Source organism: Talpa europaea (assembly GCF_964194135.1).
Source record: "Talpa europaea genome assembly, chromosome: 3".
Classification (NCBI taxonomy): domain Eukaryota; kingdom Metazoa; phylum Chordata; class Mammalia; order Eulipotyphla; family Talpidae; genus Talpa; species Talpa europaea.
The window spans coordinates 70,761,498-70,789,148 of record NC_140069.1 but is presented as its reverse complement, the minus strand read 5'-3'; the positions used below and the strand labels follow the sequence as shown (position 1 = coordinate 70,789,148).

At 37.8% G+C, this 27,651-nt stretch overlaps 1 protein-coding gene across 1 annotated transcript in view; it reads left to right on the top strand.

The window, feature by feature from the left end:
• The window catches only part of HECW1 (HECT, C2 and WW domain containing E3 ubiquitin protein ligase 1), a 397,437-nt gene that overhangs the window by 182,210 nt on the left and 187,576 nt on the right, over positions 1 to 27,651 (top strand). The window contains exon 5 of the mRNA XM_084230415.1: positions 15,275 to 15,350. Within this exon, the coding sequence (XP_084086541.1) occupies positions 15,275 to 15,350 (76 nt within the window). The remainder of the gene's footprint in view (positions 1 to 15,274; positions 15,351 to 27,651) is intronic.

Genomic DNA, 27,651 nt, shown 5'->3' with positions numbered 1-27,651 from the left:
TTTGCTGGAAACTAATTTTTTTAACTCAAACACTCTATGGTCCAAAGAAAAGGTTGCAGCCTCAGCACTAGAAACAGAGGGCTCCATAGCCCAAGACATCACAGAACCTGCCTCTGGTACTTGGATCAAGAGAGTTTTGAGCGGATCAACATGGCGGCAGGAAATGCTGTGAGTAAGGTCTCCCATTAAAAATAAAAGTTAATAGGGAGGAAAAGCAGCAGGTCCCAGTGAGAACTGGGACACGGAAGATAAACGGGCGACTCCAGCAAACTACCTGAAGAAGAAAGTTGCCATAAAGGAGGACTAGAAGGGAGGAAAGCTCAGAACCCTACTACCCTCCCCCACCCACAAAGTCGGCACTCTCCGACCAACAGAAAGGAGGGAAAAACAAAAAAAAAACAAACTAAAACAACCAACAAGAACAAACTATGCATCAAGCAGGACTGTGAGTGGAAAGGAACTATTTCAGCCACCACACCCTGTGAACTGGAGTTGTGGAGAACCCTGCAGGATTCGCCGCCTTGGTGGGTGAGTGGCTCCAGGTGCCATTAGAGAAAAACAAAGTCTCCCTGAGACCTACAAACAGCCCCAGGCCAGCCAGTAAGTTTGTGCGGAAATGTGACACGCTTGAAAAGGATACACGGATCTCGGCTGCCCAGATCCCCGCGCCTGCGACCTAGGCTTTTGGGGAGATGCGTGGGGGCCCTCACTGAGGTGAATGTCCCTCACTGAGTATCAGAAACCAGGCGCCCAAGACGGGAGTGGGGTGCAAAAGGCGCCGTTTCTGCGGACACTGAACTGGGCTACAGCCTGCATCCTGGACCTGAGGGTTTTGGAACTGAGACCCAGGGCACGAAATTCGGGGCGTGGGATCCCCACGATGGTGGGGCACAAGACAGACACAACACCCCAAAGCCGTTGAGGCTTTCCCCACCACTCCCACTCTGTTCCCCTGTCCCCTGGGGTAAAAAAAATAGCTCCCCAAGGAGACTAGGAGAGCTCTCTGGCACCACCTTATGACCAGAAAAATATCAGCAACACCCCATAGAATAGGGACCTTTCTTCAGTAAAGACTGCTTGAAGCCTGCAGAAGAAGGCTCCCAGAGGAGCCAGAGGTGACCTGGGAAGTTCGCCCAGGCCCAGCCCCTTCTGGCCAGCAGTCCGAGCCCAGAGGGGGAGCGGGCACCGATGGCCAGGGCCGGCCAGGCTGCGGGAGAGTGCATCTGTCTCCGAATTGCCATTTTAGAATAGGGACCTTTCTTCAATAAAGACTGCTTGGAACTGGCAGAAGGCTCCCAGAGGAGACAGAGGTGAGCTGGGAAGTTTGCCCATGCCAGGCCCCTTCAGGCCAGCAGTCTGAACCCAGAGGGGGGAGCGGGCACCCACAGCCGGTTAGACCAGGTGCACAGAAGAGTGTGTCTGTCTCCAAAGCACCATTTTAGAACAGGGACCTTTCTTCAATAAAGACTGCTTGAATCTGGCAGAAGGCTCCCTGTGGAGCCAGAGGGAGAAGGTTCCCTACGCAGTCAGAGGTGAGCTGAAGGCCCCCACAAGCCAGGTCCCACTGGCAGGAAGTTGGAGCCCAGAAGAGGATCCAGAGATTTGGAACCCAGAGTGCAATCCAGCTGCCCCACATCCAGGGAGGTCTGTGGGACTTCAAGACGCACCTTTGTAACTAACACAGAAGGAGGAGAGATTCTATGACAGTGACCATTAACATACTTAAAGTACCACAGCCTCACTAGACTTCTGGCATAACAGTTTTTGACTCATTTGGATTGCCAGTTTCTGAAACTTCTGAAAGAACACACCAAAAAGATGCCAGCCAGTCCAGCGGCACAGTGTCCCAACACATAAGGCAAATTAGAAGACAGGCAGCAGGGAGAAAAAAAACTACAAGCAAAGTAGCAACGCCTCAGAAAAATGACACACCACAAAAACAAACAAAGAAAAAAAAAAAAAAACACCCACCAGCTTGCAACTACGGTGACTTGTAAGAACTTCTGAGCCTTCCAGAAAAAGAATTTAAAATTGCCATAATGAAAAAATTGATGGAAGTCATTAAGGAAAACAACGCTCAGAAGAATGAAATTGAATCCCTAAAGAGGGAAATGAAGGAAATGCAAGAGATCAAAGGATTAACAGAAGAGCTAAAGAATGCTGGGAAAAGCAGTTATAATAGAATAGAGGAAATGGAAGAACGAATAAGCACTTTCAAAGACACAGAAATTAAAGGAACCAAATCAGAAAAGGAAAGAGAAGTACAAATGAAAAAGTCTGAAGAAAGACTTTGGGAACTATCTGACTCCATGAGAAAAGGAAATATAAGAGTTATAGGAATCCCAGAAAAAGAGGAGAGAGACCTAGGAACAGAGAAAATATTCAAGGAAATAATTGAAGAGAACTTCCCAAACGTGAAGAAGGAGTTGAAAATAGACATACAAGAAGCAAGAAGAACACCAAACATCCATGAAAAAAGGAAAAATACAGCAAGACACATAATAGTAAAGCTCCCAAGAATCCAAGACAAGGAAAAAATAATTAAGCTTACAAGAGGGAAGAAACAGATAACATACAAAGGAAAACCAATCAGACTGACATCAGACTTCTCTGAAGAAACACTACGGGCAAGGAGAGAGTGGAGGGACATAGTCAACAGACTCCAAGAAAACAGATGCCAACCAAGAATACTCTATCCTGCATAGCTTTCCTTCTTCTATGAAGAAAGAAAAAGGACCTTGGCAGACAAACAGAAGCTCTGGAATTTCATTACAAATAAACCCCCACTCCAAAAAATACTACGAGGAGTCCTAAAGCCAGACCAACAGAGGGATGAATAACAACGAAAAAAGGCCAAAAAAAAGTTATTAAAAGAATAAATAAATAAAATCAAAGGAAAGACAAACACGATGGCAAATAGAGATGCTAACATATTAATATTAACTCTAAATGTAAATGGACTAAACGCTTCAATAAAAAGACACAGAGTTGCAGGCTGGTTTAAGAAACAAAATCCAACCTTTTGCTGTCTCCAGGAAACACATTTAACTACAAAAGATAAAATTAGACTCAAAGTTAAAGGATGGAAAACAATCCTAGAAGCAAATGGACCAAAAAAGAAAGCAGGAACAGCTATACTTATATCAGATAAAACAGATTTCAAACTTAAAAAGGTAAAAAGAGATCCAAACAGTCACTACATTACAGTCAAGGGGACAATAATTTAAGAAGAAATAACACTCATTAACATATACTCACCAAGTGAAGGAGCACCAAAATATATCAGACAACTATTATCATCTTTGAAAACAGACATCAGAGAAAACACATATGTAGTAGGAGACTTCAACACACCACTATCAACAATGGAAAGATCAATGAGACAAAAAATAAGAAAAGACACTAAAGCTCTAAATAAGGATCTAGAGTGCTTGGGCTTAACAGACATCTATAGAATACTAAACCCAAAAAAATCTGAGTACACATTTTTCTCAAGCACACATGGATCATTCTCCAGGATCGATCACATACTGGGACACAAGACAAACATCAACAGATACACAAAGATTGAAATCATACCAACCATCTTTTCTGACCATGAAGGCATCAAACTAGAAATAAACCATAAAAAGAAGGTAAGGAACTCTCCTACCTCATGGAGATTGAAACCCACACTAATGGAAGTCCACTGGACTAATGAGGAGATCAAAGAAGAAATTAAAATATTCTTTGAATTGAATGACAAGGAGGACACCACTTTCCAGAATGTATGGAATGCAGCAAAAACAGTAATAAGGGGAAAATATATAGCAAAAAGGCTCACATCAAGAAACAAGAAAGAACACAAGGAATCCAGATATGAAAAGAAGAAGTCAAACTATCACTATTTGCAGATGATATGATAATATACATAGAGAACCCCAAAACTCCACAGAAAAACTAATTCAGTACCTCATCAATCAGTTCAGTAAAGTGGCAGGATACAAAATCAACATGCAAAAGTCAGTAGCCTTCCTATACACAAACAATAAAAATCTGAAGAAGAAGAAATAAAAAAAAATCCCTTTTATTATCGAAACAAAAAAAGTCAAATACTTTGGAATAAATCTAACAAAAGAGGTAAAGGACCTATACAAAGAAAACTATAAAACACTTTTAAAAGAAATAGAAGATGACACAAAGAAATGAAAAGACATCCCCTGCTCATGGATTGGAAGAATAAACATTATTAAAATGGACATCCTATCAAAAGCAATTTACAGATTCAATGCTATTCCAATAAAAATTGCAATGTCATTCTTCAAAGAAATAGAACAATTATTGATGAAATTCATATGGAATCACCAAAATCCCCGAATAGCCAAAGCTCTCCTGAAAAAAAAAGAAGGGAATGGAGGCATCACACGCCCAGACTTCAAACTATGCTACAAAGACATAATCATCAAAACTGCATGGTATTCAAGCAAGAACAGACACACAGACCAATGGAATCGAATAGAAAAATCCAGAAATAAACCCACAGATTTATGGTCACCTCATCTTTGACAGAGGAGCAAAGAATATGCATTGGAGCAAAGAAAGTTTGTTCAATAAATGGTGCTGGGAAAACTGGGTCGCTACATGCAAAAGAATGAAGCTTGACCACTACTTCACACCATGCACAAAAACCAACTCAAAATGGATAAAAGAACTAGACATAAGACCTGTAACTGTAAAATACATAGAAGGAAATATAGGCGAAACACTACATGATATGCACCTCAAAGACATCTTTACAGACACATCACCCAAAGCAGTGATAGTGAAGGCAAAGATAAACAGCTAGGACTACATCAAATTAAAGAGCTTCTGCACAGCAAAAGAGACAATAACAAAAACAAAGAGAAACCCCACCGACTGGGAGAACATTTTTGCACACAACACTAATGATAAAGGACTGATCACAAAAATCTACAACGAGCTGATGAGACTCAACAAAAACAAAGAAAATAATCCAGTCAAAAAATGGACAGAAGAGCTAAAAAGAAACTTCTCTGAAGAGGAAATGCAAATGGCCAACAGGCATATGAAAAAATGTTCAACATCACTTGTAGTCAGGGAAATGCAAATCAAAACTACCATGAGATACCATCTCACACTAGTGAGAATGGAACATATTAAAAAAACTAGTAACAACAAATGTTGGCGAGGATGTAGAGAAAAGGGAACTCTCCTGCACTGTTGGTGGGAGTGCAAACTGGCCCAACCACTATGGAGAACTTTGTGGCGATTTCTGGACCTACTAAACATAGAGCTTTCATATGATCCAGCAATTCCACTCCTAGGTATTTACCCAAAGGACACAGAAACATCAATATCAAAGAGCACCTGCACCCCTATGTTTATAGCAGCACTGTTTACAATAGCTAAGCTTTGGAAACAACCCAAATGCCCAAAAATAGATGACTGGATCAAGAAGATGCGGTACATATATACCATGGAATATTACTCAGCATTCATGAAAGATAAACACATGCAATTTGCAGCAACATGGATGGAGCTGGAAGGGATCATGCTCAGTGAAATAAGCCAGAAAGCAAAAGACAAATACCGGATAGTCTCACTCATAGCAGGAATCTAGAAAACTTAAATAAGGGACCAGGAAAAAGAATAACATAAGAAAGAAAATATCAAAATCAACAAACAACTATGAACCAGAGACACTCTATGGGGGTTGGTGGGCAGGGAAAGGAGGGTTTGGGGTAAAAATAAGGGGGTTGTAATTGTATGGGGAATATAAAAATAAAATTTAAAAAAAAGAGAGTTTTGATATGAGAATTACCCAGAGATAAATCTACTGCATCTTTCCATTAGTAATTGAGAGATAGATTCCTTGAGTCTGCTGCTTCCTCCAGCAGCATCAGCTTCACTTGGAACCTGACAGAAATTCATCTCCTCCTCCTGATAAAAATACAGTCTCCGTTCTCAAAATTAGACCTTAAGGTAGGGATTAGCAGTCTGTATTTTATCAGCAATGCTGTGTCTAATTGTGATGCACATTTAAAGTTACATTATCTCCACCCTAGAGCAAACAGAATGTCTCATTTTTTTGGGATTGAGTAATTGGCAATGATCCCACTTGCAGAACAGTCTGTACTATACAAGAAATTATGCTAAAAATAATAATCAGGACCTCCCTGTTGGGGCAGGCAGTTGAGTATGGTACTGTGATGCTGTCCACAGCCTCTGCAGTACCCATTTGATCCCCGCCAGCCAGGGAGCAACCCACATGGCGCGGCAGACCTCTCCTGTCTTGCCCACTGCTCCCCTCAGCAGTGTATTTCAGTTAGTCTACCTGTTCCATTCCCCACTCTATCTCTGGTGAATCCTTTCACCCTCTCGTGCATCTGGCCTGTACCCCAGTTCTTGTAAAAATAAATAAATCTTAAAAAAGAATAATCAGAAAAGCTCAAAATCATCAGGGGCAAAAAACACAATTTGATTATTTATTTATATTCTCATGGGCAGTACTCCTTACATGCTCTCATCACCTTTTTAGTAAGTCAAATCTCTCTCACATGACAATCTCATGTCCCAAGCAGATTTTTCCCCAGTGCTAATATTTACAACCCTGTGTCTCAAAATCAAAGTAAATAAAATCAGAAGTGCTCTGAAAGGTGTGTTTCTTTGTTTATTCACTTGCTTTAAATGTTTGAGAAATTTATATTTGGAACTTTGTTCTTGGATTAGCTTGAGTCTTGTCTCTTAAGGTGCCTTAGAGGAATACCAGAATATTTAATTGATTTCATCTTAGAAACAAAAGAACCACAGATCTCTGATCTAAATGGAATCCATAATTCCTTGTTTCTTTGCTTCATTGCTGTTCATACATTATGGTATGTCTATTTTATTATTTAAAATGTAAATTGATTTTTAGATTGAAATCATACATAGAGCCCTACACTTTTCATATATAGGAAAGTGAGTTATCTGGGTTTTCAGGTGCATAAATATGAGATAAGTGAAATCATGAATTTGAATCTCTAGCATCATTATTGATTTAATTGTTTTGTAAATAAACATAAACCTTGCCAGAATTTTTAGGGGAAAGAAATCATTTCATAATTATTTGAGAATAATTATGAATATGTAAATGGAATTATCATTTCATGTATGTGCATAATGTAGCCATATCTTGTTGGAAATGGCACATATACTTCAGGGAGCTTCTTTAGCCCTTGGCCAAGAAAGTAAACCTAGTTCTGGGCCATTCAGAGAACTCAGAGTACTTTGAAAACTCCTGCATTATGTGAAAATATATGCCTATTTTTTTTAATTTAGCATTAAATATATTTATTTTAAAAATCATTTTACCAAAATTTTTGAGTGAAATGTATCCCCTCTGGGAACACCTGCTTCTCTCTGGGAATGAGACTGAGCTTGTCTGAAAAACCTAGACAATCCTTAGACACTGGAGATGAAGAATATAGGTGAACATGTATTTATGATGATGTGATTAAGATACTTATTTGTTTTTAGCAAATAGCTCCATCTTTGTGCAGTGGAACTGTGAGAGGTAAGGTAGAAATCCAATAACTAAGTGATATGTCATCATAGTGATGGAACAAAAGTTTTACAGGATGAAAATATCCAATTATCACTGTGATTTTTGCTGAATTGCATTTTTGAGATATGCAACAGTGGTGTAAATTCATACTTATAACTGTTCATAACAAGATGTAAAAAATGAGAATTCATAGAATTAGCCTCACATTCAAGTCCAAGATCCTTCTTAATTCTACAGACTCTTCTACCTACCACCAGTGGATCCAGTTTTGAATCAATTAAACCATTGTCCCTGCTGGACTTGCTGCATGCAAAACAAACAGTGGATTAGCTAGGCTACTTTTGAGAGGAGGCATTATGACCAGCAGTTAAAACAACAATCAGGCATTAGACAACCTGGAGAACAGAGGGGTCCTGCAAATCTGAGATGAGAAATTCACTAAGGTGCCCCAAACTGTCAGATTGTTACAGAATAAACTATTTTGGCTGAGTCTTTGTATCTTTTTCATTGTCAGTAAACAGTAAGTGTCTATATATGGGACAGATTCTTAAATCCTTTTTTTATTTGCAAACTCACTTTTTAATTTTTCTTTGATTAATTAATTAAATTTCTCTTATTACATTACTGTAGTCCCCATAGTTCTCTTGCCATATTATCCATGAACTATCACCATATTCACCATATTCCTACCCTACCCTCCTTTGCTGTATGTCTTAGTGCTATGGTCAGCTTATTCATGCAATATTTATCTTTTCCTTCTGACCAATTTCAGCTAGCATAATCCCTTTCTGTTCCATCCTTGTTGCTGCAAGTGGCATGAGTTTCTCTTTTTTGATATCTCAGTAATATTCTACTGCATAAATATATCACAACTTTTTGAACCATTTGTCTATTTTGGGGCATTTGGGTTATTTCCATATCTTGGCTATTGTAAATAGTACTGCAATAAACAGGATCACAGGTTTCCTTACAAATTAGTGTTTTTTGTGTCCTTTGGGTAGATTCCTAGGGCTGGAATTGCTGGATTACATGGTAGATCCATTTTTGTGTTCTGAGGAACCTCCACACAGCTTTCCACAGTGGCTGGACCAGTTTACATACCCCCAGCTGTGTAAGAGGGATCCTTTATCTCCATATCCTTTCCAGCATTTGTTGTTTCCAAATTTTTAATGTGGGCCATTCCTGCTGGACTGAGATGGTATTTCGCTATGGTTTTGATTTGCATTTCCCTGATAATTAGTGATGTTGAACATTTTCTTTTTTTCATATGTCCGTTGGCCATTTGCATTTCTTCTTTTGAGAAGTCTCTTTTTAGCTTTTCTGACCATTTTTTGATTGGGTTGTTTGCTTTGTTTTTGTTGAATTGTGTAAGTTCTTTGTAGATCTCTGATTATCAGTCCCTTTTGTGTTGTAGTGTTCAAATAAATTCTCCTACTAAGTAGGATATCTCTATTTTGATTATTGCCTCTTTAGCTGTTACAGAAGCTTTTTAGTTTGATGTAGTCCCACCTATTTACTTCTTTGTTTTCCTTGCTTCTGAGGTTTATGTCATGGAGTGTTTTGACATTGTTTTCTTTGGTACATTTTTAGTATCCGGTCTTACATTCAAGTCTTTCATCAGTTTTGAACTGACTTTTGTATGTGGCGTGACATAGTAATCTAGTTTCATTATTTTGCATGTGGCAGTCTTGTTTACCTAGCACCAGTTATTGAGGAGGCTTTCCTTGTTCTAGTGTGTATTCTTTTCTCCTTTGTCTTAGATTAGTTGACCACATTGTGTGGTTTTATTTCTGGGCTTTCAAATACAGTCCATTGGTCTGTGTGTCTGTTTTTGTTCCAACACCATGCAGTTTTTATTATAATGACATTATAGTATTGTTTGAGGCCTGGGAGTGTAATGCCTCCTTTTTAACCCTTTTAGTCAGGAGTATTTTCACTATTTGGGGTTTTTTGTGGTTCTATATGAATTTCAACAATATGTGTCCCATTTCTTTGAAAGCCATTGAGATTTTATTGGAATTGCATTGAATATGTAAATTGCTTTTGGTAGTATGGCCATTTTTGATGATGTTAATTCTTCCATTCACAAGCAGGACTATCTATTTCTTTGTGTCTTCTATTTCTTTCAACAATTTTTTGTAGTTTTCCTTGTAGAGGTCTTCCACCTTCTTTGTGAGGTTTATTCCCAAGTATTTAATTTGGGGGATACAATTGTGAATGGGATGGTTTTCTTGATTTCTTTTTCTTCAGATTGATTATTTGCATATAGGAAGGCTACTGATTTTTGTGTGTTGATTTTGTAAACTGCTACTTATCTAAACAGGTTTATTGTTTTTATTAGTTTTTCTGTAGATATTTTAAGATTCTATGTATTATCATATCAGCTGCATATAATGATAGTTTCATTTCTTTCCCTATTTGAATTTCTTTTATGTATTTCTTTTGCCTAATTGCCCTATCAAGGACTTCCAATACAATATTGAAAAACTGCTGAGAGTGGACACCCTTGTCTTGTTCCAGATCTTAACAGGAAAGTTTTCACTTTTTCACCATTAAGAATGATGTTTGCGGCCCTCCCCAGTGGAGCAGCGGTTGAGCGCTGGGCTGCAAAGCTGCCCGCAGCCCAGTTGGATCCCCGGCCACCTGGCGAGGGTCCCACATGGCAGGCAGACCTCTCCTACCATGCCCACTGCTCCCCTCAGCAGTGTACTTCGTCAGTCTGCCTGTTCTGCTCTCCCCTCTGGCTCTGGTGAATTCTCTCACCCTCCCACACTTCTGACTGTACCCAGAAAGAAAAAGAAAAATACCGCATGGTCTTACTCATAGCAGGAATCTAGAAAACTTAAAAAAGAGACCAGGAAAAAGAATAACTATAAGAAAGTAAAAATCAAAATCAACAAACAACTATGAACCAGAGACACTCTATGGGGGCTGGGGGGTGGGGAAAGGAGGGATTGGGGTCAAAATCAAGGGGTTGCAATTATATGGGGAATATAAAAATAAATTTAAATTTTTAAAAAAAGAAAAAAATTATCATTGGGAAGATTTTATGACAATATGGGGACCTTTTTATAATATATTAAAGGAAAAAGCAGATTGTTAGATTGTATGCCCACTTATGATTATACTCATGAAAAATGTATGCTCTTAACAACTGAAATCTAATAAAATATACAGAATGTTTAATAAAAAAATGATGTTTGCTATGAGTTTGTCATATATGACTTTTATTATGTTAAGATATGTCCTGTTTATCCCAAGTTTTTTGAAGACCTTCACCATAAATGAGTGTTGGACTTTATCAAATGCTTTCTCAGCATCTGATCATGATATGATCATGATATGATCATAAGGTTTTCATTTTTCTTTTTATTGATGTTAATTACGTTAATTGATTTTTGGATGTCAAGCAATCCTTATGTCCCTGGAATAAATCCCACTTAGTCGTGATCTATAATCCTGTTGATGCATTGTTGGATTCAGTTTGCTAAGATTTTATTGAGGATATTAGCATCTTTGTTCTTTAGGGAGAATTGTCTGTAGTTTTGTGTGTTTCTCTGTGTGTATGTGTGTGTGTGCATGCACACCTTTAGTTTTGGTGTAGTGTGATCTTGATCTTGTAAAATGTATTTGGTAATTTTTGTTGTTTCTCAATTTTTTGAAAGAGTTTTTGTAAACATAGACATTAGTACATCTTTGAATGTTTGGTTTGTTTTCAGGGAGGTTTAGATTTGTTTCAATTTCATTGCTTGTAATTGGTTTCAATATATTTTCTATTTCTTCTTTGTTCAGTTTTGGGTGATTGTATAGTTCTAAGAATTTGTCTATCACATCTAGATTGTTGAACTTATTTGCATACAAATTTTCATAGTAAGCTCCAATTATCCTCTGGTATCTGTTGGAATTTCTTCTTTTTTCTTTTATAATCCTACTAATTTGGGTTTCTCCCCTTTTTTTCTTTGTGAGCCTGGCTAAAGGTTTGTCTAATAATTTTTTTCCAAAGAACCAGCTTTTGATTTTATCGCTCTTTTAGATTGTCTTTTTTAGTTCTATTTCATTTATGTCTGCTTTAATTTTCATTATTTCCTTTCTTCTGGCTTTTGGACTTTTGTTGTTCTTTTTCTAGTTCTTCAAGATGGGAGAGTAGATTGTTTTCTTTTTTGTTATTTCTTATTTCTTGATTTGGGTCTGTATTGCTATATATTTTTCTCTTAATATCACTTTTGGCCCATATGTTCTGGAAAGTTGTATCATATTTGTCACTTGTCCCAGGTATTTTTTAATTTCTTCTTTGATTTCCTTGTTTACCCAGTTATCTCTCAGTAGCATGTTGTTCAGTCTCCATGTAATGGACAATCTCCTTTCATTCTTTTCATAGTTGATTTCTAGTTTGATATCTTTCTAGTTTGATGTTCAGAGAAGATACTTGGTATGATTTCAGTCTTCCTGTTTTTGTTGATATTTGTGTTATTAGTGTATATTAGTGTTATTAGTCCTTTAGAATGATCCATGTGCACTTGAGAAAAATGTGATTCAATATTTTGGGGCTGCAGTTTCTATAGATGTCTATTAGGTCCACGTGGTCTAGATCTTCATTTAGGGCTATTGTATTCTTGTTTAATTTCTGTCTTGTTAATCTGTCCCTTGGTGAGAGTGAGCTGTTGAAGTCTCCTACCACATACATATTTTCTCCAATATCTGTTTCCAGAATTGATGGTAATTGTCTACTGTATTTTGGTGCTCCCTCATTTTGTGAGTATATATTGATGAGTGTTGTCTTTCTGGTATATTGAATAGGACAGATTTCTTAACCTCAAATATGCCTCTGGTACCCATCTTGAACAAGAAGTCAGTGTGCAAAAACTTCCCAAGATGGGCAAACATCTTTTCTTCCGGGAAAATGTTTATCACAGCTACTGTGGCCTTCACTTTCATGTCATCAGTTTGCTACTGAGATGACTCTGCATATAATTTTCACAAAAGGCCAGGAGCTAGGGTAAATTTTATGGAGTTTTAAATCTATGAGTTTTGAGGTATCTGAAAAATATACATAGTCTTTTTATTTGTAGACTTTTTTGATGCAATGAAGATGAAACTTTTTGTAAATACATTGAATAACCAGCTGAGAAATATCTGAATTAATGTATGCTTTAAATAGAAGGGGGAAACTATTATTTTTATTAACGTTGCATGTTTAAGTTAATTTTAGGCTAGCATGAATTGTTCAATTTAATCTTACACCTTTTGAAAAAATGTTAAAATGCATATACTCTGGACTTATAAGTCTACAAAGCCTTATTAAAAGTATAGGGAATTTGGGCCTCCCCGGTGGCACAGCAGTTGAGCAATGGGTTGCGAAGCTGCCTGCAGCCTCTGCAGCACCGGTTCAATCCCTGGCTGCTGGGGAGGGTCCCACATGGTGCGCAAACCTCTCCTGCTGCCCGCTGCTCCCCTCAGCAGTGTACTTCGGTCCTTCTGCCTGCTCTGCTCCCCGCTCTGGCTCTGGTGAATTCTCTCACCCTCCTGCGCTTCTGACTGTACCCAGTGCTTGTAAAAATAAATAAATAAATCTTTAAAAAAAAGTTATAAAAAGTATAGGGAATTTTACAGGGATGATAACCAAGATGAAAATGCATACATTGTACAAAAATGAAAAATGATGCAAAAATATATAAAATAAAAATTAAAAGAAAACTGAAAATGGAAATAACAAAGGGATAGGTTTGTGTGTACACTCAAGGAACTTACATTCTAAGGAAAGATGTTGATATTTTTAAACAATTTTCTCACTTCAGTAGCTTCAACAATGTAAGAGGCTGTGGACAGTTGCAAGAGGCTCCTACTGTGACCTTCACCCAGGCATTGGTTTGCAAAAGTAGAAAAGTCCACAATATTAAAGAATTTTGACCCCTATTAATATTAAGAATTATGATTTTGCATATTAGCCACTTTGAAGGTAAGGAGAATAGTCCATCCTGAGGACACAGTCTCCGGGTTGCTGTTGACCTGCATTACTCTGTGTGAGCAATGAGATGTGAAGAAAACAAAATAGACTAGACAGGAGTGTGCTCTGCAATGTGAACAGAATTAATGTTCCCCACAACCAACCAAAATTCCCAAGCTGCCGATCCCAGTCATGTCTTCCTTTGCCTTTTTATTATCAAATGAAACTCTTAGAGACACAGCCCTATTAGAGAGTTTCTTGATTTTTTTATTTCACTTCATGGAAAGCCCCATTTCATATGCCACTCACATTTGTTCTCTCTGTTTTGCACTCCAGCATCCCTGGCATGCACCTTGATTTTGAGTTTAAGCAGATAAACTCAAATTTGCACAAAAGCTGAAGCCAAGCACATTATTCCACCAAATTCAACTTCTTCATCCAGTAGGTATTTTAATAATCCCTTTGTACTCTCTTTAGGCTGAAGTTGTGAGCCTTACTGAAGCCCAACCATTACTCCCAGCACATATAAGGCAGGTTTACGGTGGCAAACAATCACAATTCTTACAGCATCAAGACTATTGAAAGGTTGTAGAAAGAGCTAGAAGTCCACAAACCAACAACCAGAGACATTGAGCTAGACGTTGTTGAGTTCTCAATATTTTCCATTCTTCAGAACATATTATCTTCTAAAAACTAGAAACTATATGCATTTGCTTAATACTCAGGTTAAATGTTTTCTTCAAATATATTATGTATACGAAGGTAAATCTGGGGCCTCCTTGGTGGTGCAAGGGGTTAAGATGCAACACATGAAGCTATCTACAGCTCGAGTTTGATCCCCGCCCAGGGAGCTACCCAAATGGCGCAGCAGACCTCTCCTGACTCACCCGCTGCTCCCCTCAGCAGTGTATTTCACTCAGTTTGCCTGTTCTGCTCCCCACTCTGTCTCTGGTGACTCCTCTCACCACCCCCCCACACACACTTCTGGCCTGTACCCTAGTTCTTGTGTGCCTAAATAAATAAATCTTTAAAAAAAAGGTAAATCTGTCTTTGAACATACACTCAAAATCATTTCTCAGTAGAACTTTCCTATAAGAGAATGGAAGCAAGGATTCTAGCTGTTTTGAGTAATATATTAACAGATTTATATAGAAAATAAAACATTTTAGCAACCTGGTTTGCAAATACCTACTAGACTGCAGATAACTCGTGTAAATAATAGTGTTCTGAAATTTCCCAAGAAGGCATTTAAATAAGAGAGATATCAGAGTAGCTTCTTAATGCCATGCTCATGCTCCTCTCTAATGGATAGAATTTCTTAGAAACCTAAGAAATTAGATAATAATTAGATAATAATACAGATTAGAAGAAATGGAAACAGCCATTTAACACTGTATTTTGCCGAATGGAAACACATAATTACAACAGTAAGTATCTATTGACCTTTCATTCTACTGCCTTGATGCCTACTTTAATAAATACTTTTTGCAAATTTGAATATGAAAACATTGTTTACTTAGTGAAAAGGTCTCTAATATAACTGTAATTGTGTTTGTTCATTTCCATTTCTCTGAAAGTACCACTATTTCCACTAGTAAATCCTCTATTACTGGGAAAGAATTAGGTTTCTAGAAGTTTGTTTGAATCAAGAATAGCCTAATGAAGTCACAACATCATGAACTTACAGACTATATTTGGACGAATAACTGTGATTAAACATATTTGTGTTCAGATAAGTGTTTTAATGCTTATTTTGCTTTTTCCCATTTTCTTTCTCCTTACAGATTTTTAAAAACATGGGCTCTGATGACACAGTACAAGGGCAAGGAAGTCGGAGGTTGATCAGTTTTTCTCTCTCAGGTATGGATTTGCTCACCTCAAGGCCTTATTGAGAAAATAAGAATGTCAAACTACATTCAGGAGACCCACTTCAGTTTAACTGTTGCCTACAATTTATTCAACCTTTCTGTGCTTAATTTCACCATATAAAACAAAATTTAGAGATATCTATCCCATTCACCTTGGCCTCATAAGAATATGGAAGATTCAATAGTAATGGATATGAAATCACTTTGAAATGAGAAGTGATTCTTCTACTGTTTCTCCATTGCCAAGGAGCAGTAAGTGGGAGTTTATAGAGTGGAGGTACAGGATAATCTGAAGAAGCAAGTTAGCAGATCCTTTGTGTAAGTAAAGGACACGTGATGTCCAATAGGTAAATCAAGAAAAGCTGAGCTTTCCTTGTACATTTGTTTAAAAACCAGTGAAATCCAAATAAAATTTGCACTTTAGTTACTAGTGTTAGTTGATACTAGTGTTAGTTACTAGTGTTAGTTGCACTTTAGTTACTAGTTAATAGTTGAATAATTTCCTTTTTAATTTTCATAATGTCCCACAATTCTGTAATATGTTAACAATGGGTAAACTGGGTAAAGTGTATGTGGAAAATATTTGTACTAGCTGTACAACTCTTCTGTACATCTAAAATAATTCAAACTTAAAAGTATGAATAAAAACTGATTTTCTCTAGCTAAAATTATATACAAAACTCAGAGCCCCATATCTTAATTCTAACCTAAGTGTTCTTTGAAGAGACACAATGGCATGGACTTCTAGAATTCCATGATTGCCTTACTTTGTTGTCAAACCAAAACATTTTGCTGATAACACATGTCCAAGACCTTAGATCAAATAAAGTGCAAGGGCATCATTGGGATATGGACAGTCAACTGTGGCTTTTCTTGTATATTTGAGTGCTAGTAAAGCAAATGTATATCTAAATATCCATTGATAAGTGACTACAGTAAGGTCACGGATAAAAGGTAAATAGACAAAAGTCAATCACTTCCTTATACCACCACTGAACAGTGGAATTTGAAGTTAAAAACACAATACCATTTACATTAGCACTAAAACAAAATGAAATACTTACTCATAAATCTAACAAAATATGTATCAAATCTACATGAAGACAACTCCAAAACTGATTAATGAAACCAAGGAAGAACTAAATAAATGGAGAGATATTTCATATTCATGGATAGGAAGGTTAACATTTTTAAGATGTAATTCCTTCCTAACTTCTAGAGAATCAATGCAATCCCAACCAAAACTCCATAAAGTCATTTTGTAGATATTGAGAGACTGATTTTTAATTTTATATGGGGAAGAAAAAAATACAGAATAGCCTAAACAATATTGAAGGATAAATCAAAGTTGGAGGACTGACATCACCTTACTTCAGGATATATTAAAGTTACAGTAAGGATTTTATGACTAGAGTCTCCACAAGGAGAAAAGACAGTAACAATTGGAGAAGGTAGGAAATCCTCAGATACAGTCTGTTCTAAACTGATATTGGGTGACTAGAAAAAAGAAAAAAAAAAAAACCTGCCCCTCCCCTGGCTGGATGTTTTTGACCTTGGAATTCAATAGCCGATTAAAACTGTGTGAACTCGTGTCTCTCAGAGACAACTCTGTATAAAGGATTGACAGACAGCAGACAATGATAGCTCCCAAAGATGTTTTCCAGTTAGCTTCAGTAAGTCCTAAGAAACTGCAGGGGCTCCTCCATTCAGTTTAAGGAGTCTTCTGAACAACATTCATTTTACACGGACTGCAACTTTATGTGAGGTCTGATGCAGCTTTATGTGTCGAGCCACCAGTCCTCTGGCAACAATACTTGTGCCTGGATCTCAGGGGAAAGAAAGGCTCTGTCCACAAGACCTGCTAATATAAGAACTAGGCTGCAGCAGAATGGTCAGTCGGAGTCTGGGGCTTCTGGGATACCCTGCCAGCAGAACCTATCCTTACATCATACAGCGCAGAGACATTCCCTGACCAAGCAACTACAGCACCCAAGAAGGCTCATACCCTTACTGCCACCTATTTGAACCCCGCCTCTCAGATCTCCAGTCTATAGATTAGGTTCTTGGGCCACCACCATATGCTGGCTTTCAGGGTCTAGGCATCCTGATTGCTTTCAACCAATAAAACATGAGAGAACGCAGCATGTTAGGCCAACTACTTGAGCCAATACCCTGAAATCTTTAATTATAATGCAAAACCATCACTGCAAGAGTGAAAAGAAAAACTATCTAACCTAATCCAGAGAAATAAACACAGGGCAACAAATAGGATGAGGAGGCAAAGGAATTCACACCAATCAATGGACCAAGACAATTGGAAAAATACCTAGTGCAACAGAGTAAGAAAACTACTGAAAGAACATTTTAGATCAACAGTCCAAATGATATTCACTGAAGTAGGTGAACAATGGATGAACAAAATGATAGCAACAACCAGAACAGTGAAAATATTAAAAAGTGCCTTACTAATGTCTATTAAGCACATCTGATCTAATTTGTAATTTAATATTTGCTTGTACATTTTCTGCTACATGATTTATCCATTGATTTAAGTGGGGTGTTGAAGCTTTTACTACTTTTGTGTTGCTTTAATGTCTCTATTTTGCCTATTAATAATTTCTTTAAATATTTTGATGTTATTCTATTAGGAGTACATATATTGATGAGAGTTAGGTCTTCCACATGTATATATAATCAGTATGTAAGTATATATATATACATATAATTAGTATATATAATCAGTATATAATATTGTAGTGGCAGGATGAGCACAGTGTAGGTTGTCTATGACCGGAGCAGATGGGTAAAGGAGAAGTCCTGAGCTCTAGGTGGTTTTTACAGGCTTTTATTGGGGTTTACCAGGTACACAGCAGGCAGGGGTGCTGGGGGACTGGGAGCCCTGCCATCCTCCCTGCCCCCAGCAAGTCTTCACTCTTTCTGGGCTCTCCACTGTTCTCTCATAGTCTTGTTCTCTCTCTTCTCATTTCTCCTGCTGGCGTCCCCACGAAACCACCCTTATAAGCCCAGTCTCTCAGCCCAGTATCTCACCTACGGAGGCCCACACCCTACACCAGGTGCTGGCCATCAGGCAGGCATGCATTCAGGACCACAGGGCTCCATCATCAATCCTAATGGCAGGAGGACGGAAAAGCCTGATACTTTACTTATCCTACAATCCACCCCCTCGGGGTTTTCTGCAATACAGTCTATATACAAGTTAAATACATGTTTCTCTTGGTGAATATGAACACTGCAGCCATGGCCCACAAAAGCAAGTGAAATACAACTGAATAGAGCAACAAAATACAATGGAACACAAATAAGTCTAGTCAGGGCACCAACCTAGTGGCAAAAGACAAGATTATTGGCACCAATAGATGATCCACCACAGCTGCCGAAGGCACTGTTCATACAAGGGAGGGGAACCACTCAGGCATCTGCCATCACATGCCAGAGACGCCATCAGGCTTCCTGGCCTTCTCTAGCTGTGTCTCGGCCACAAACCACACACAGCATCCACCCTCAGGATGCACTAACTCTTGGATTGGTGATTTTTTTACTCTTTGGGGCTAATCGCCCAATCCCCAGGGTTTTCTGTCTATGGTCATTCCAATGCTCAGCTTTCATAGCCACCAATGCGACACGCAGACCCCTGCACTTAGGCCAACACTTTGCACATGCACATAGGTCAGGGATCCATGGATACAAGCTCCACATGTGGCCTCTCTTGGGTCCCGTCTTCGGCTATGGACTCCACCACAAGCCACGTTCCCCACCTGTCCCCCAAGGACGGGTTCCTCAGCTCCTCACCCTTGCTCAACAATGTACAGGGCATAACCCACAGGTGATTTTAAGAGACTCATTGGCCTTCTTCAACATACTTAAGCTGCTTAACAGCCGCTCAGGGCTTCCCAATATCAGCATCAGCTTTTACCTTTCCAGGTTGGCTTTTTTTGATATATCTCTCCTGCCTGGCTGCAGAGAACTTGGTGAGGGATTCCTCCCTCAGCCAATCATGGGCTCTTCTACCAAGGCCCACTGGCCATGCCTTGATTTTCATCTCCTGGGGTTTACAAATGATACCATTGTAAGGTCAGGAGCAGGACACAGTGTAGGTTTTCTATTCAGATTACCAGGTACACAGCAGGCAGGGGCACTGGGGGACCGGTAGACTGGCAGGCCTCCCAGCCCCCAGCAGGTCCTCACTCTGGGCTCTCTGGCCTTCTCTCTGCTTCTCTTGTTTCTCTCTTGGGTTCTGCTACTTCTCGGCCTCTGTTTCGGCTTCTACTGGCATCCCCGTGACGCCGCCCCCAAAAGCACAGTCTTAGCCCAGGTGAATCCCATCTACCTATGCCCACACCCTATTCCAGGTGCCCGCCATCAGGCATGCATTCAGGACCGCAAGGATCTGCCATCTATCCTGATGGCGGGAGGGCAGAAAAGCCTGACATTCTTCCTTACCCTACAACCACCAGCAGGGTCCCCAAAACATATCAACCTGCCAAGGTCCTCTGTCTTTTGGTGGGATTGTCAGTCCAAGTCCATTAGTCCAAATGCATTGGCTTTTCCCCTTTTCAGCACTGGATGAGCTCCAAATTATGGTCTTCTTTCTTTCCCAATAATTCTGCTGCCTCAGGGTCATGGTTGGTCCTCTCAGGCCATCTCCTCCTCCACGCAAGGTCTCATCCCTCAGCTCCCAAACCTGTCCAACTCCTGTGCTGCCATGGCACCTCCAGTGTTGTCACAGGATCTCGGTCTGCTACTCCTCAGTCCCTCCAGGTCTTTGGAGGGCTCCATACCCGTCTGCTTTGGATTATCTTGCTGACTTACGCCAATTGTAGTATCAGGATATGAGCACAGTGCAGGTTGTCTATGACCCAAGAAGATGGGCAAAGGAGAATTCCTGGAGCCCTCAGTAACTTTTACAGGCTTTTATTGGGATTTACCAGGTACACGGCAGGCAGGGGTGCCGGGAGGCTGGCAGGCCTCCCAGCCCCCAGCAAGTCTTCACTCTTTCTGGGCACTCCGCTATTCTCTCATGGCCTTGTTCTCTCTCTTCTTGTTTCCTCTGCCAGGATCCCTGTGACACCACCCTTATAAGTCCTACACCACCCTTATAAGCCCAGTCTCTCAGCCCAGGGCATTCCACTTACGTAGGCCCAAACTCTACTCCAGATGACCGCCATCAGGCATGCATTCAGGACTACAGGGTTCCATCATCAATCCTAATGGTGAGAGGGCAGAAAAGCTTGATATTTTACTTACCCTACAAATCTCCATCTCTGTCTCATATCACCTGTTTTAAAAGGAAGTCTATTTTATCTGATATAAGAAGCTATCTGCTTTTGAAAGGATACAATTTGCATTTAGGTTGCTTTCCAACATTTTACTTTAAGTCTGTTTGTCTTTAAAACTCTGTAGAGTCTCATGAAAACAGCTATGATTACATTCTTTATTTTTGTGATATCGATTTCAAGCTTTTTAATATTTTCACTGCTCTGGTTGTAGCTATTATTTTGTTCATCCATTTTTCCCCTACTTTCAATATCCCAACCACCAAAAAACTAAGTGTACATTCTTTTCAGTTGCACAAGACCTTTAAAAGGATATGCTACATCTTGAGTCATAAAACAACTGTTAATAAATTCACCTTTTTTAATCACAAATTTATAAAACTGAAAATCAGCCACAAAAAGAGAAAAAAGTTTTAAATATGTGGAGACTAAGCAGCATGCTACTTAATAACTATTGGGTTGCAAAAAATTAAAGCAGAAATTAAAATAATACCTAGAGATATACAAAAATGAAGACACAGATACACAAAAATGAAGACACAGACATCAGAACTTATGTGAAGCAAAAAATGCAAGATGTTTCAAGTAATATAGGCTTGTATCAACAAACAAGAAAAATCTCAATCTAACCTTACACTTTAAGGAACTATTAAAAGAAAAAATTAATATTAAAAAATGAAAGAAATAATTAAAATAGAGCAAAAATAAGTGAAATAGAAATTTAAAAGACAGAACAAAAAATTTAGATCAACTTTGGTTAATTGAAAATACGAACAAAATATATAAAATTTTAGATAGCTTCACCAAGGAAAACAGAGAAAACTCTGATAAATACAATCATAAATGAAAGAATAGAAATTACAACAAATATGACAGAAATATAAATAATCACATGTCTATTATAAACATCTTTACACCAATAAATTGGACAACCTAGAAGAAATGGACACATCTTTCAATCACACAATTTCCAACATTAAATCAGGAAGAAATAGAAAAGCTGAACAGACCAACTACAGGCAAGAAAATTGAAACAATAATCCAGTCTCCCAAAAAAACAAAATCCCAAGACAAGTGACTTCAGAAAGGAATCAGTATCTATCGTTAACAAAGTCTTCCAAAGAATTAATTAATGAAGAGGGAATGTTTCCAAACACATTTTATGTGACAAAATCTATCCTGACATCAAAGTAGACAAGGAGAACACACACACACACACACACACACAGATGCAAATACAAAACTACATACCAATATCCCAGATAAACATATGGCACAGTAGCCTCAACAAAATTTTAACAAACCATATTCAACAATACATTCAGGCCTCCCTTGGTGGCACAGGCGGTTGGGTGTCATGCTGTGAAGCTGCCCGCAGCCTCTGAAGCATCAGTTCGATCCCGGCCAGTTGGCAAGGGTCCCACATGATGTAGCAGACCTCTCCTGTTGTGCCCACTGCTCCCCTCAGCAGTGTATTTCGTCAGTCCGCCTGTTCTGTTCTCCACTCTATCTCTGGTGAATTCTCTCACCCTCCCGCGCATCTGGCCTGTACCCCAGTTCTTGTATCAATAAATAAATAGATAGATAGATAGATAGATAGATAGATAGATAAATAAATCTTTAAAAAAACAACAACAACAATACATTCAAATGATTGTACAACTTAACCAAGTGTGATTTATTCCATAAATACAAGGATGATTCACATATACTAATGAATCAGTGCCATTCATCAAATCAGCAAAAATTGAGACAGAAATCCTATGACCAGATAAATACATGCAGAAAAAAACATTTAACAAGATTCAAGATATATATATTATAAAATTCTCAATAAAATGGCAATAGAAAACCATATTTGAGATAAAAACCATACGATTAAAAAATACATATATGACAAAATCACAGGTATCATACACAGGGGTGAAAAAGTGAAAGCTTTCCTTCAAAGATCAGATATAAGACAAGGATTCCCACTCTTACCACAACTACTTGACATAGTATCAGAAGTCTTAGCTAGAGCAATTAGACAAAGAACAGAATAAAGAGAATCCAAATTGGAAATAAAGATGTAAATCAATCAGCATTTGAAAATGACACAGTAATACACATAGAAAATGCTAAATCTACTAAGAAATGATTAAAAATAATAAATCAGTGAACACCTGCTATTGCAAACAGACACAAACCATAAAGTGGAAAGCTGCAAAATCATTATGTAAAAATCTGGGTTTCTATACAAAAGTAATTAAAGAGAAATGAATTAAGTAAACAATTCCACTTACAAACAAGGCAAAAAAAATTTAAATACTTAGGAATAAAGTTTACAAAGGAAGTGAAAGACCTGTATGTATACAAGAAGACTATAATAAATGGTTAAGGGAACAGGACAACAATACTGCAGTTTTGGTTAACAGTGAGTGAAACATGTCCAACTGGAGATGTAAAGGTGCACTCCCCAAAATATATAGCTTTGTGAACAACTGACACAAAACTTAAAAATTATAAATAAGTAAACTGGAATGACACTTAGAAGAAAAGAAATTGTTTTTAAAAAGATAACAAAAAAATGGAAACATGGGCCTCCCAGGTGGTGCAGTGGGTTGAGCGCAGCGCTGTGAAGCTGTCCACAGCCTCTGCAGCGTGGGTTCGATCCCCACCAGCTGGCGAGAATCCCACAAGGTGCTGCAGACCTCTCCTGTCACGCCCACTGCTCCCCTCAGCCGTTTATTTAGGTCATCTGCCTGTTCTCCCCACTCTGTCTCGTGAATCCTCTCACCCTTCCATGCCTTTGGCCTGTACCCCAGCTCTTGTATAAAAATAAATAAATCTTTAGTGTCCATTGTGATTTCTCCTCTTTCATTTGTGATCCTGTTTATTTGTGCTTCTCCCGTTTTTCCTTTGTGAGCCTGGCTAGGGGTTTGTCTTTTTTATTTATTTTTTCGAAGAACGAGCTCTTGGTTTCATTGATCTTTTGGATTGTTTTTTTAGTTTCAATTTTATTTATTTCTGCTTTGGTTTTTATTATTTCTTTTCTTCTGCTGGTTTTGGGTTTTGTTGTTGTTGTTCTTTTTCTAGATCTTTGAGCTTCGAGATTAGGTTGTTTCTTTGAGTTCTTTCTTGTTTCTTGATGTGAGCCTCTATTGCTATATATTTTCCTCTTACTACTGCTTTTGCTGCATCCCATACATTCTGGAAAGTGGTGTCCTCCTTGTCATTCAATTCAAAGAATTTTTTAATTTCTTCTTTGATCTCCTCATTAGTCCAGTGGCCTTCCAGTAGTGTGGGTTTCAATCTCCATGAGGTAGGAGAGTTCCTTTATGGTTTATTTCTAGTTTGATGCCTTCATGGTCAGAAAAGATGCTTGATATGATTTCAATCTTGGTGTATCTGTTGATGTTTACACAAATGACACAGAAACAGTAATTCCAAAGGGCACCTGCACCCTTATGTTTATAGCAGCGCTATTTACAATAGCTAAGCTATGGAAACCACCGAAATGCCCAAAATAGATGACTGGATCAAGAAGATATGATACATATACACAATGGAATATTACTTAGCAATCCCAAAAAGATAAACACATGCAGTTTGCAGCAACATGGATGGAACTAGAAGGGATCATGCTCATCAAAATAAGTCAGAAAGAAAAAGAAAAATACCAGATGGTCTCACTCATAGCAGGAATTTAGATAACCTAAATAAGAGACCAGGAAAAAGACCAATCAATACAAAGTAAAAATCAAAATCAACAAGCAACTATAAACCAGAGACACATTACGGGTGGGTGGGGGGTGAGGGAGGGATGGGGAAAGGAAGGGCTAGTGTCAAAATAAGGGTGGGGTGCAATTGTATGTGGAATAAGATGTAAGATTTATATAAAACAAAATATTTAAATAAAAAAGACAAAAAAAAAAAACAGAACATAGATGCATTTATATATTGTTCTTCCCTTAGAGCTTATATAATACTTCAGGACCTGATTGTGTTTCATACATATTTAATAATGACAGAATAAGAAACTCTAAATCCCTATTCTCCTTAAAATTCAGGAAACACTTGCAAAAATGATCTAAATCAATCTTTTCAGAGATCTAGAAATTAACTGAAGCTGTACAATCACAGGAGATTTTAATTCAATAAAAAATATTGAATCTAACAAAAAATAAATAAATCTTTGAAAAAATGGAAATATATTCCATACTGATGGGTTGGTAGAATTAACATTAATATCTTACCCAAAGCAGTATAGAGATTCAATGAAATCCCTATCAAAATTTCAGTGGCATTCTCCAAGGAAGTTAAACAAACATTACTGAAATTTATGCTGCCAGACCTCAAACTGTAATATAAAGCTATAGTAATCAAAACAATATATTATTGTTATAAATATAGACAAATAGACCAATGGGAAATAATTGTGAGTCCATAAATAGCCACATGCTTATATAAACTATTGATTTGTGACAAAGAAACCAAAAGCATGCAAGGAAGAAAAGAAAATATCTTCAACAAATATTGATAAAACTGGATAGTCACATGCAAAATAAAAAAAGAGATAATGACATTATATCACCATCACTTCATACACAAAATTAATACCAAATAGATTTAAGACTTGGAAATAAGACCTAAAACTATACAACAAATAGAAGAACCATAGGCAAAACACACTCTGATGTTGACTTTAGTGATGTCTTTGAGTACTCAACACCTATGGCAAAGAAAACAAAAACAAAAATAATCAAATGGGACTACATCAAACTTAAAAGCTTCTACAATGAAAGAAAATTTCATTAAAAAGACACCTTATGTACATTGTATATCCAAAAAGAAGATTATATTTTTAAAAAATCAAGCAACTAATAACACAGGAAAACACACCAAAAAAATGAACAAAAGAGCTAAATAGACACTTCTCCAAATAAGATATTCATGTGGCTAACAGACACATGGAAAATGTTCATCCTTATTTATCACTAAGTAAGTATAGGAAACAAAGTCACAATGAGTTACCATTTCATACCTGTGAGACTGACCCATATCAAAGAACTAGAAACAAGATGTGTTGGCAAGGGTATGGAGAAAAAGAAACACTCATACATTCTTGAGATTGTAACCTAGACAAGTCTCTATTGAAAACATTATATAGGTTTTTCAAACCGTTAAAAATATTACACCATATGATTCAGTAATTCCACTACTAGATGTCTACCCAAAGAATGCAAAATTCTAATTTGAAGGGATCTAGGCATTCCTATTTCATTGCAGCATAATTTACAATAGCCAAGTTATGGACCTAACATAAATTAGTTCCAATGCTAGGTGAGTGAACTAAGCAGATGTGATATATGTACACAATGGGATACTACTCACTTACTGGTAAAGATAAAATCTCATCCATTTGACAACAAGGATAGAACTGGAGAGGGTTATGCTAAAGTAAATGGGGGAAAACAAATACCAGATGATTTCACTTATATTGGAAATATAAAGAAAGAAAGCAAAACAGACAGAAAAAAATAAGCCCTTGCAATCTGACTGCAGAACTGAGGCTCCTAGATGGGGAAGGTAGAAGTGGGGTTGGGTGCTCAGTAGACTTTGGTAGGAGATTATTGGTGCTTTGGTAATAGGCATAGTTTGGAAATATACATTTGAATAAAGGTAAACCTATACACTAAATGTATAGTGTTGTAGACTATCATTGCCTCAATAAAATAATAAGTAATTTTATAAAAATACTGAAAATATAGCGACAGATACAAAAATCTCTTAATCTCAAGAATTTGAAAATAAAACCAGTTGAAAACTAGATAAAAAATGTGAGGACACACCTCACCAAAGAAGACATATACATGGCAAATAACATGGATGAAAAGATGCTCCATATCATATGTCATCAGAGAAATGTAAATGAAAACAATAAGATTTCACTAACTAGAAAGGTAAAACTATGGTGAAAGTAAAAGTGTCAATGGTTGCTAAGGATTGGGAGGAGGAAAGATGAATAGGTGAAACAGGAACTTAAAGGCAGTGAAAAACTTTATGTGGTACTCTAATGAGGGACACAATACAGTTGTCAAAGCCCATAGAATGCACAGCACCTATAGTGAACTATAATCTAATCTATGGAGTTTAGTGAAAACAATTATTTATTACTAACCTTGATAATTACATGTTAATATAGGTTCATCAATAGTAGTAAATGTACCACTCTGGTAGGGGGCTGTTGATAATGAGGGAGGCTATGTAAGTGTGTTTCAGGTGGTATGGAGGAAATATTTGTAGCTCATCTCAATTTTGTTATGAGTGTCCTCTAAAAATATAAGTATTTCCTAGGCAGCTGTTTTTGACCATTTATGTAAATGCAAGTGTACTTTATTCTTCTCTCCTTTTATTAATAATAAACCTGCACTTTTAGATATTAAAAAATAAGTATGTTGAGAAAAAATAAATCAGTTTATTACATCAACATGTATCTTTCTAGGTTTAAAAAAGAAACTCAATGTTTTTGTAATACTAGAGCAGTAAACTAAAATTTTCTGATTTACTCTTCATATGTTCCTGTAGAAATTCTTTTTTTTTAAAGATTTATTTATTTATACAAGAACCGGTGTACAGGCCAGATGTGTGGGAGGGTGAGAGGATTCACCAGAGACAGAGCAGGGAACAGAACAGGCAGACTGAATAAAATACACGGCTGAGAAGAGCAGCGGGCGAGACAGGAGAGGTCTGCTGCCCCATGTGGGTATCTCCCTGGCCGGCCAGGGATCAAACCCGCATTGCAGAGGCTGTGGACAGCTTCACAGCCCTGCACTCAACTGCCTGTGCCACCAGGGAGGCCCCATAAAGCTACTTTTAAGATGATCAGGACTGGTTTATTTACAGTTCCCCCTACCCCGACCCCCACCAGTCTATCATTTTTCTTACAGTTATTATAAGGCCAAAATTACAGAATGAAATTTGACATATTTAAAGTTAGAAATGAGGAAACAATCC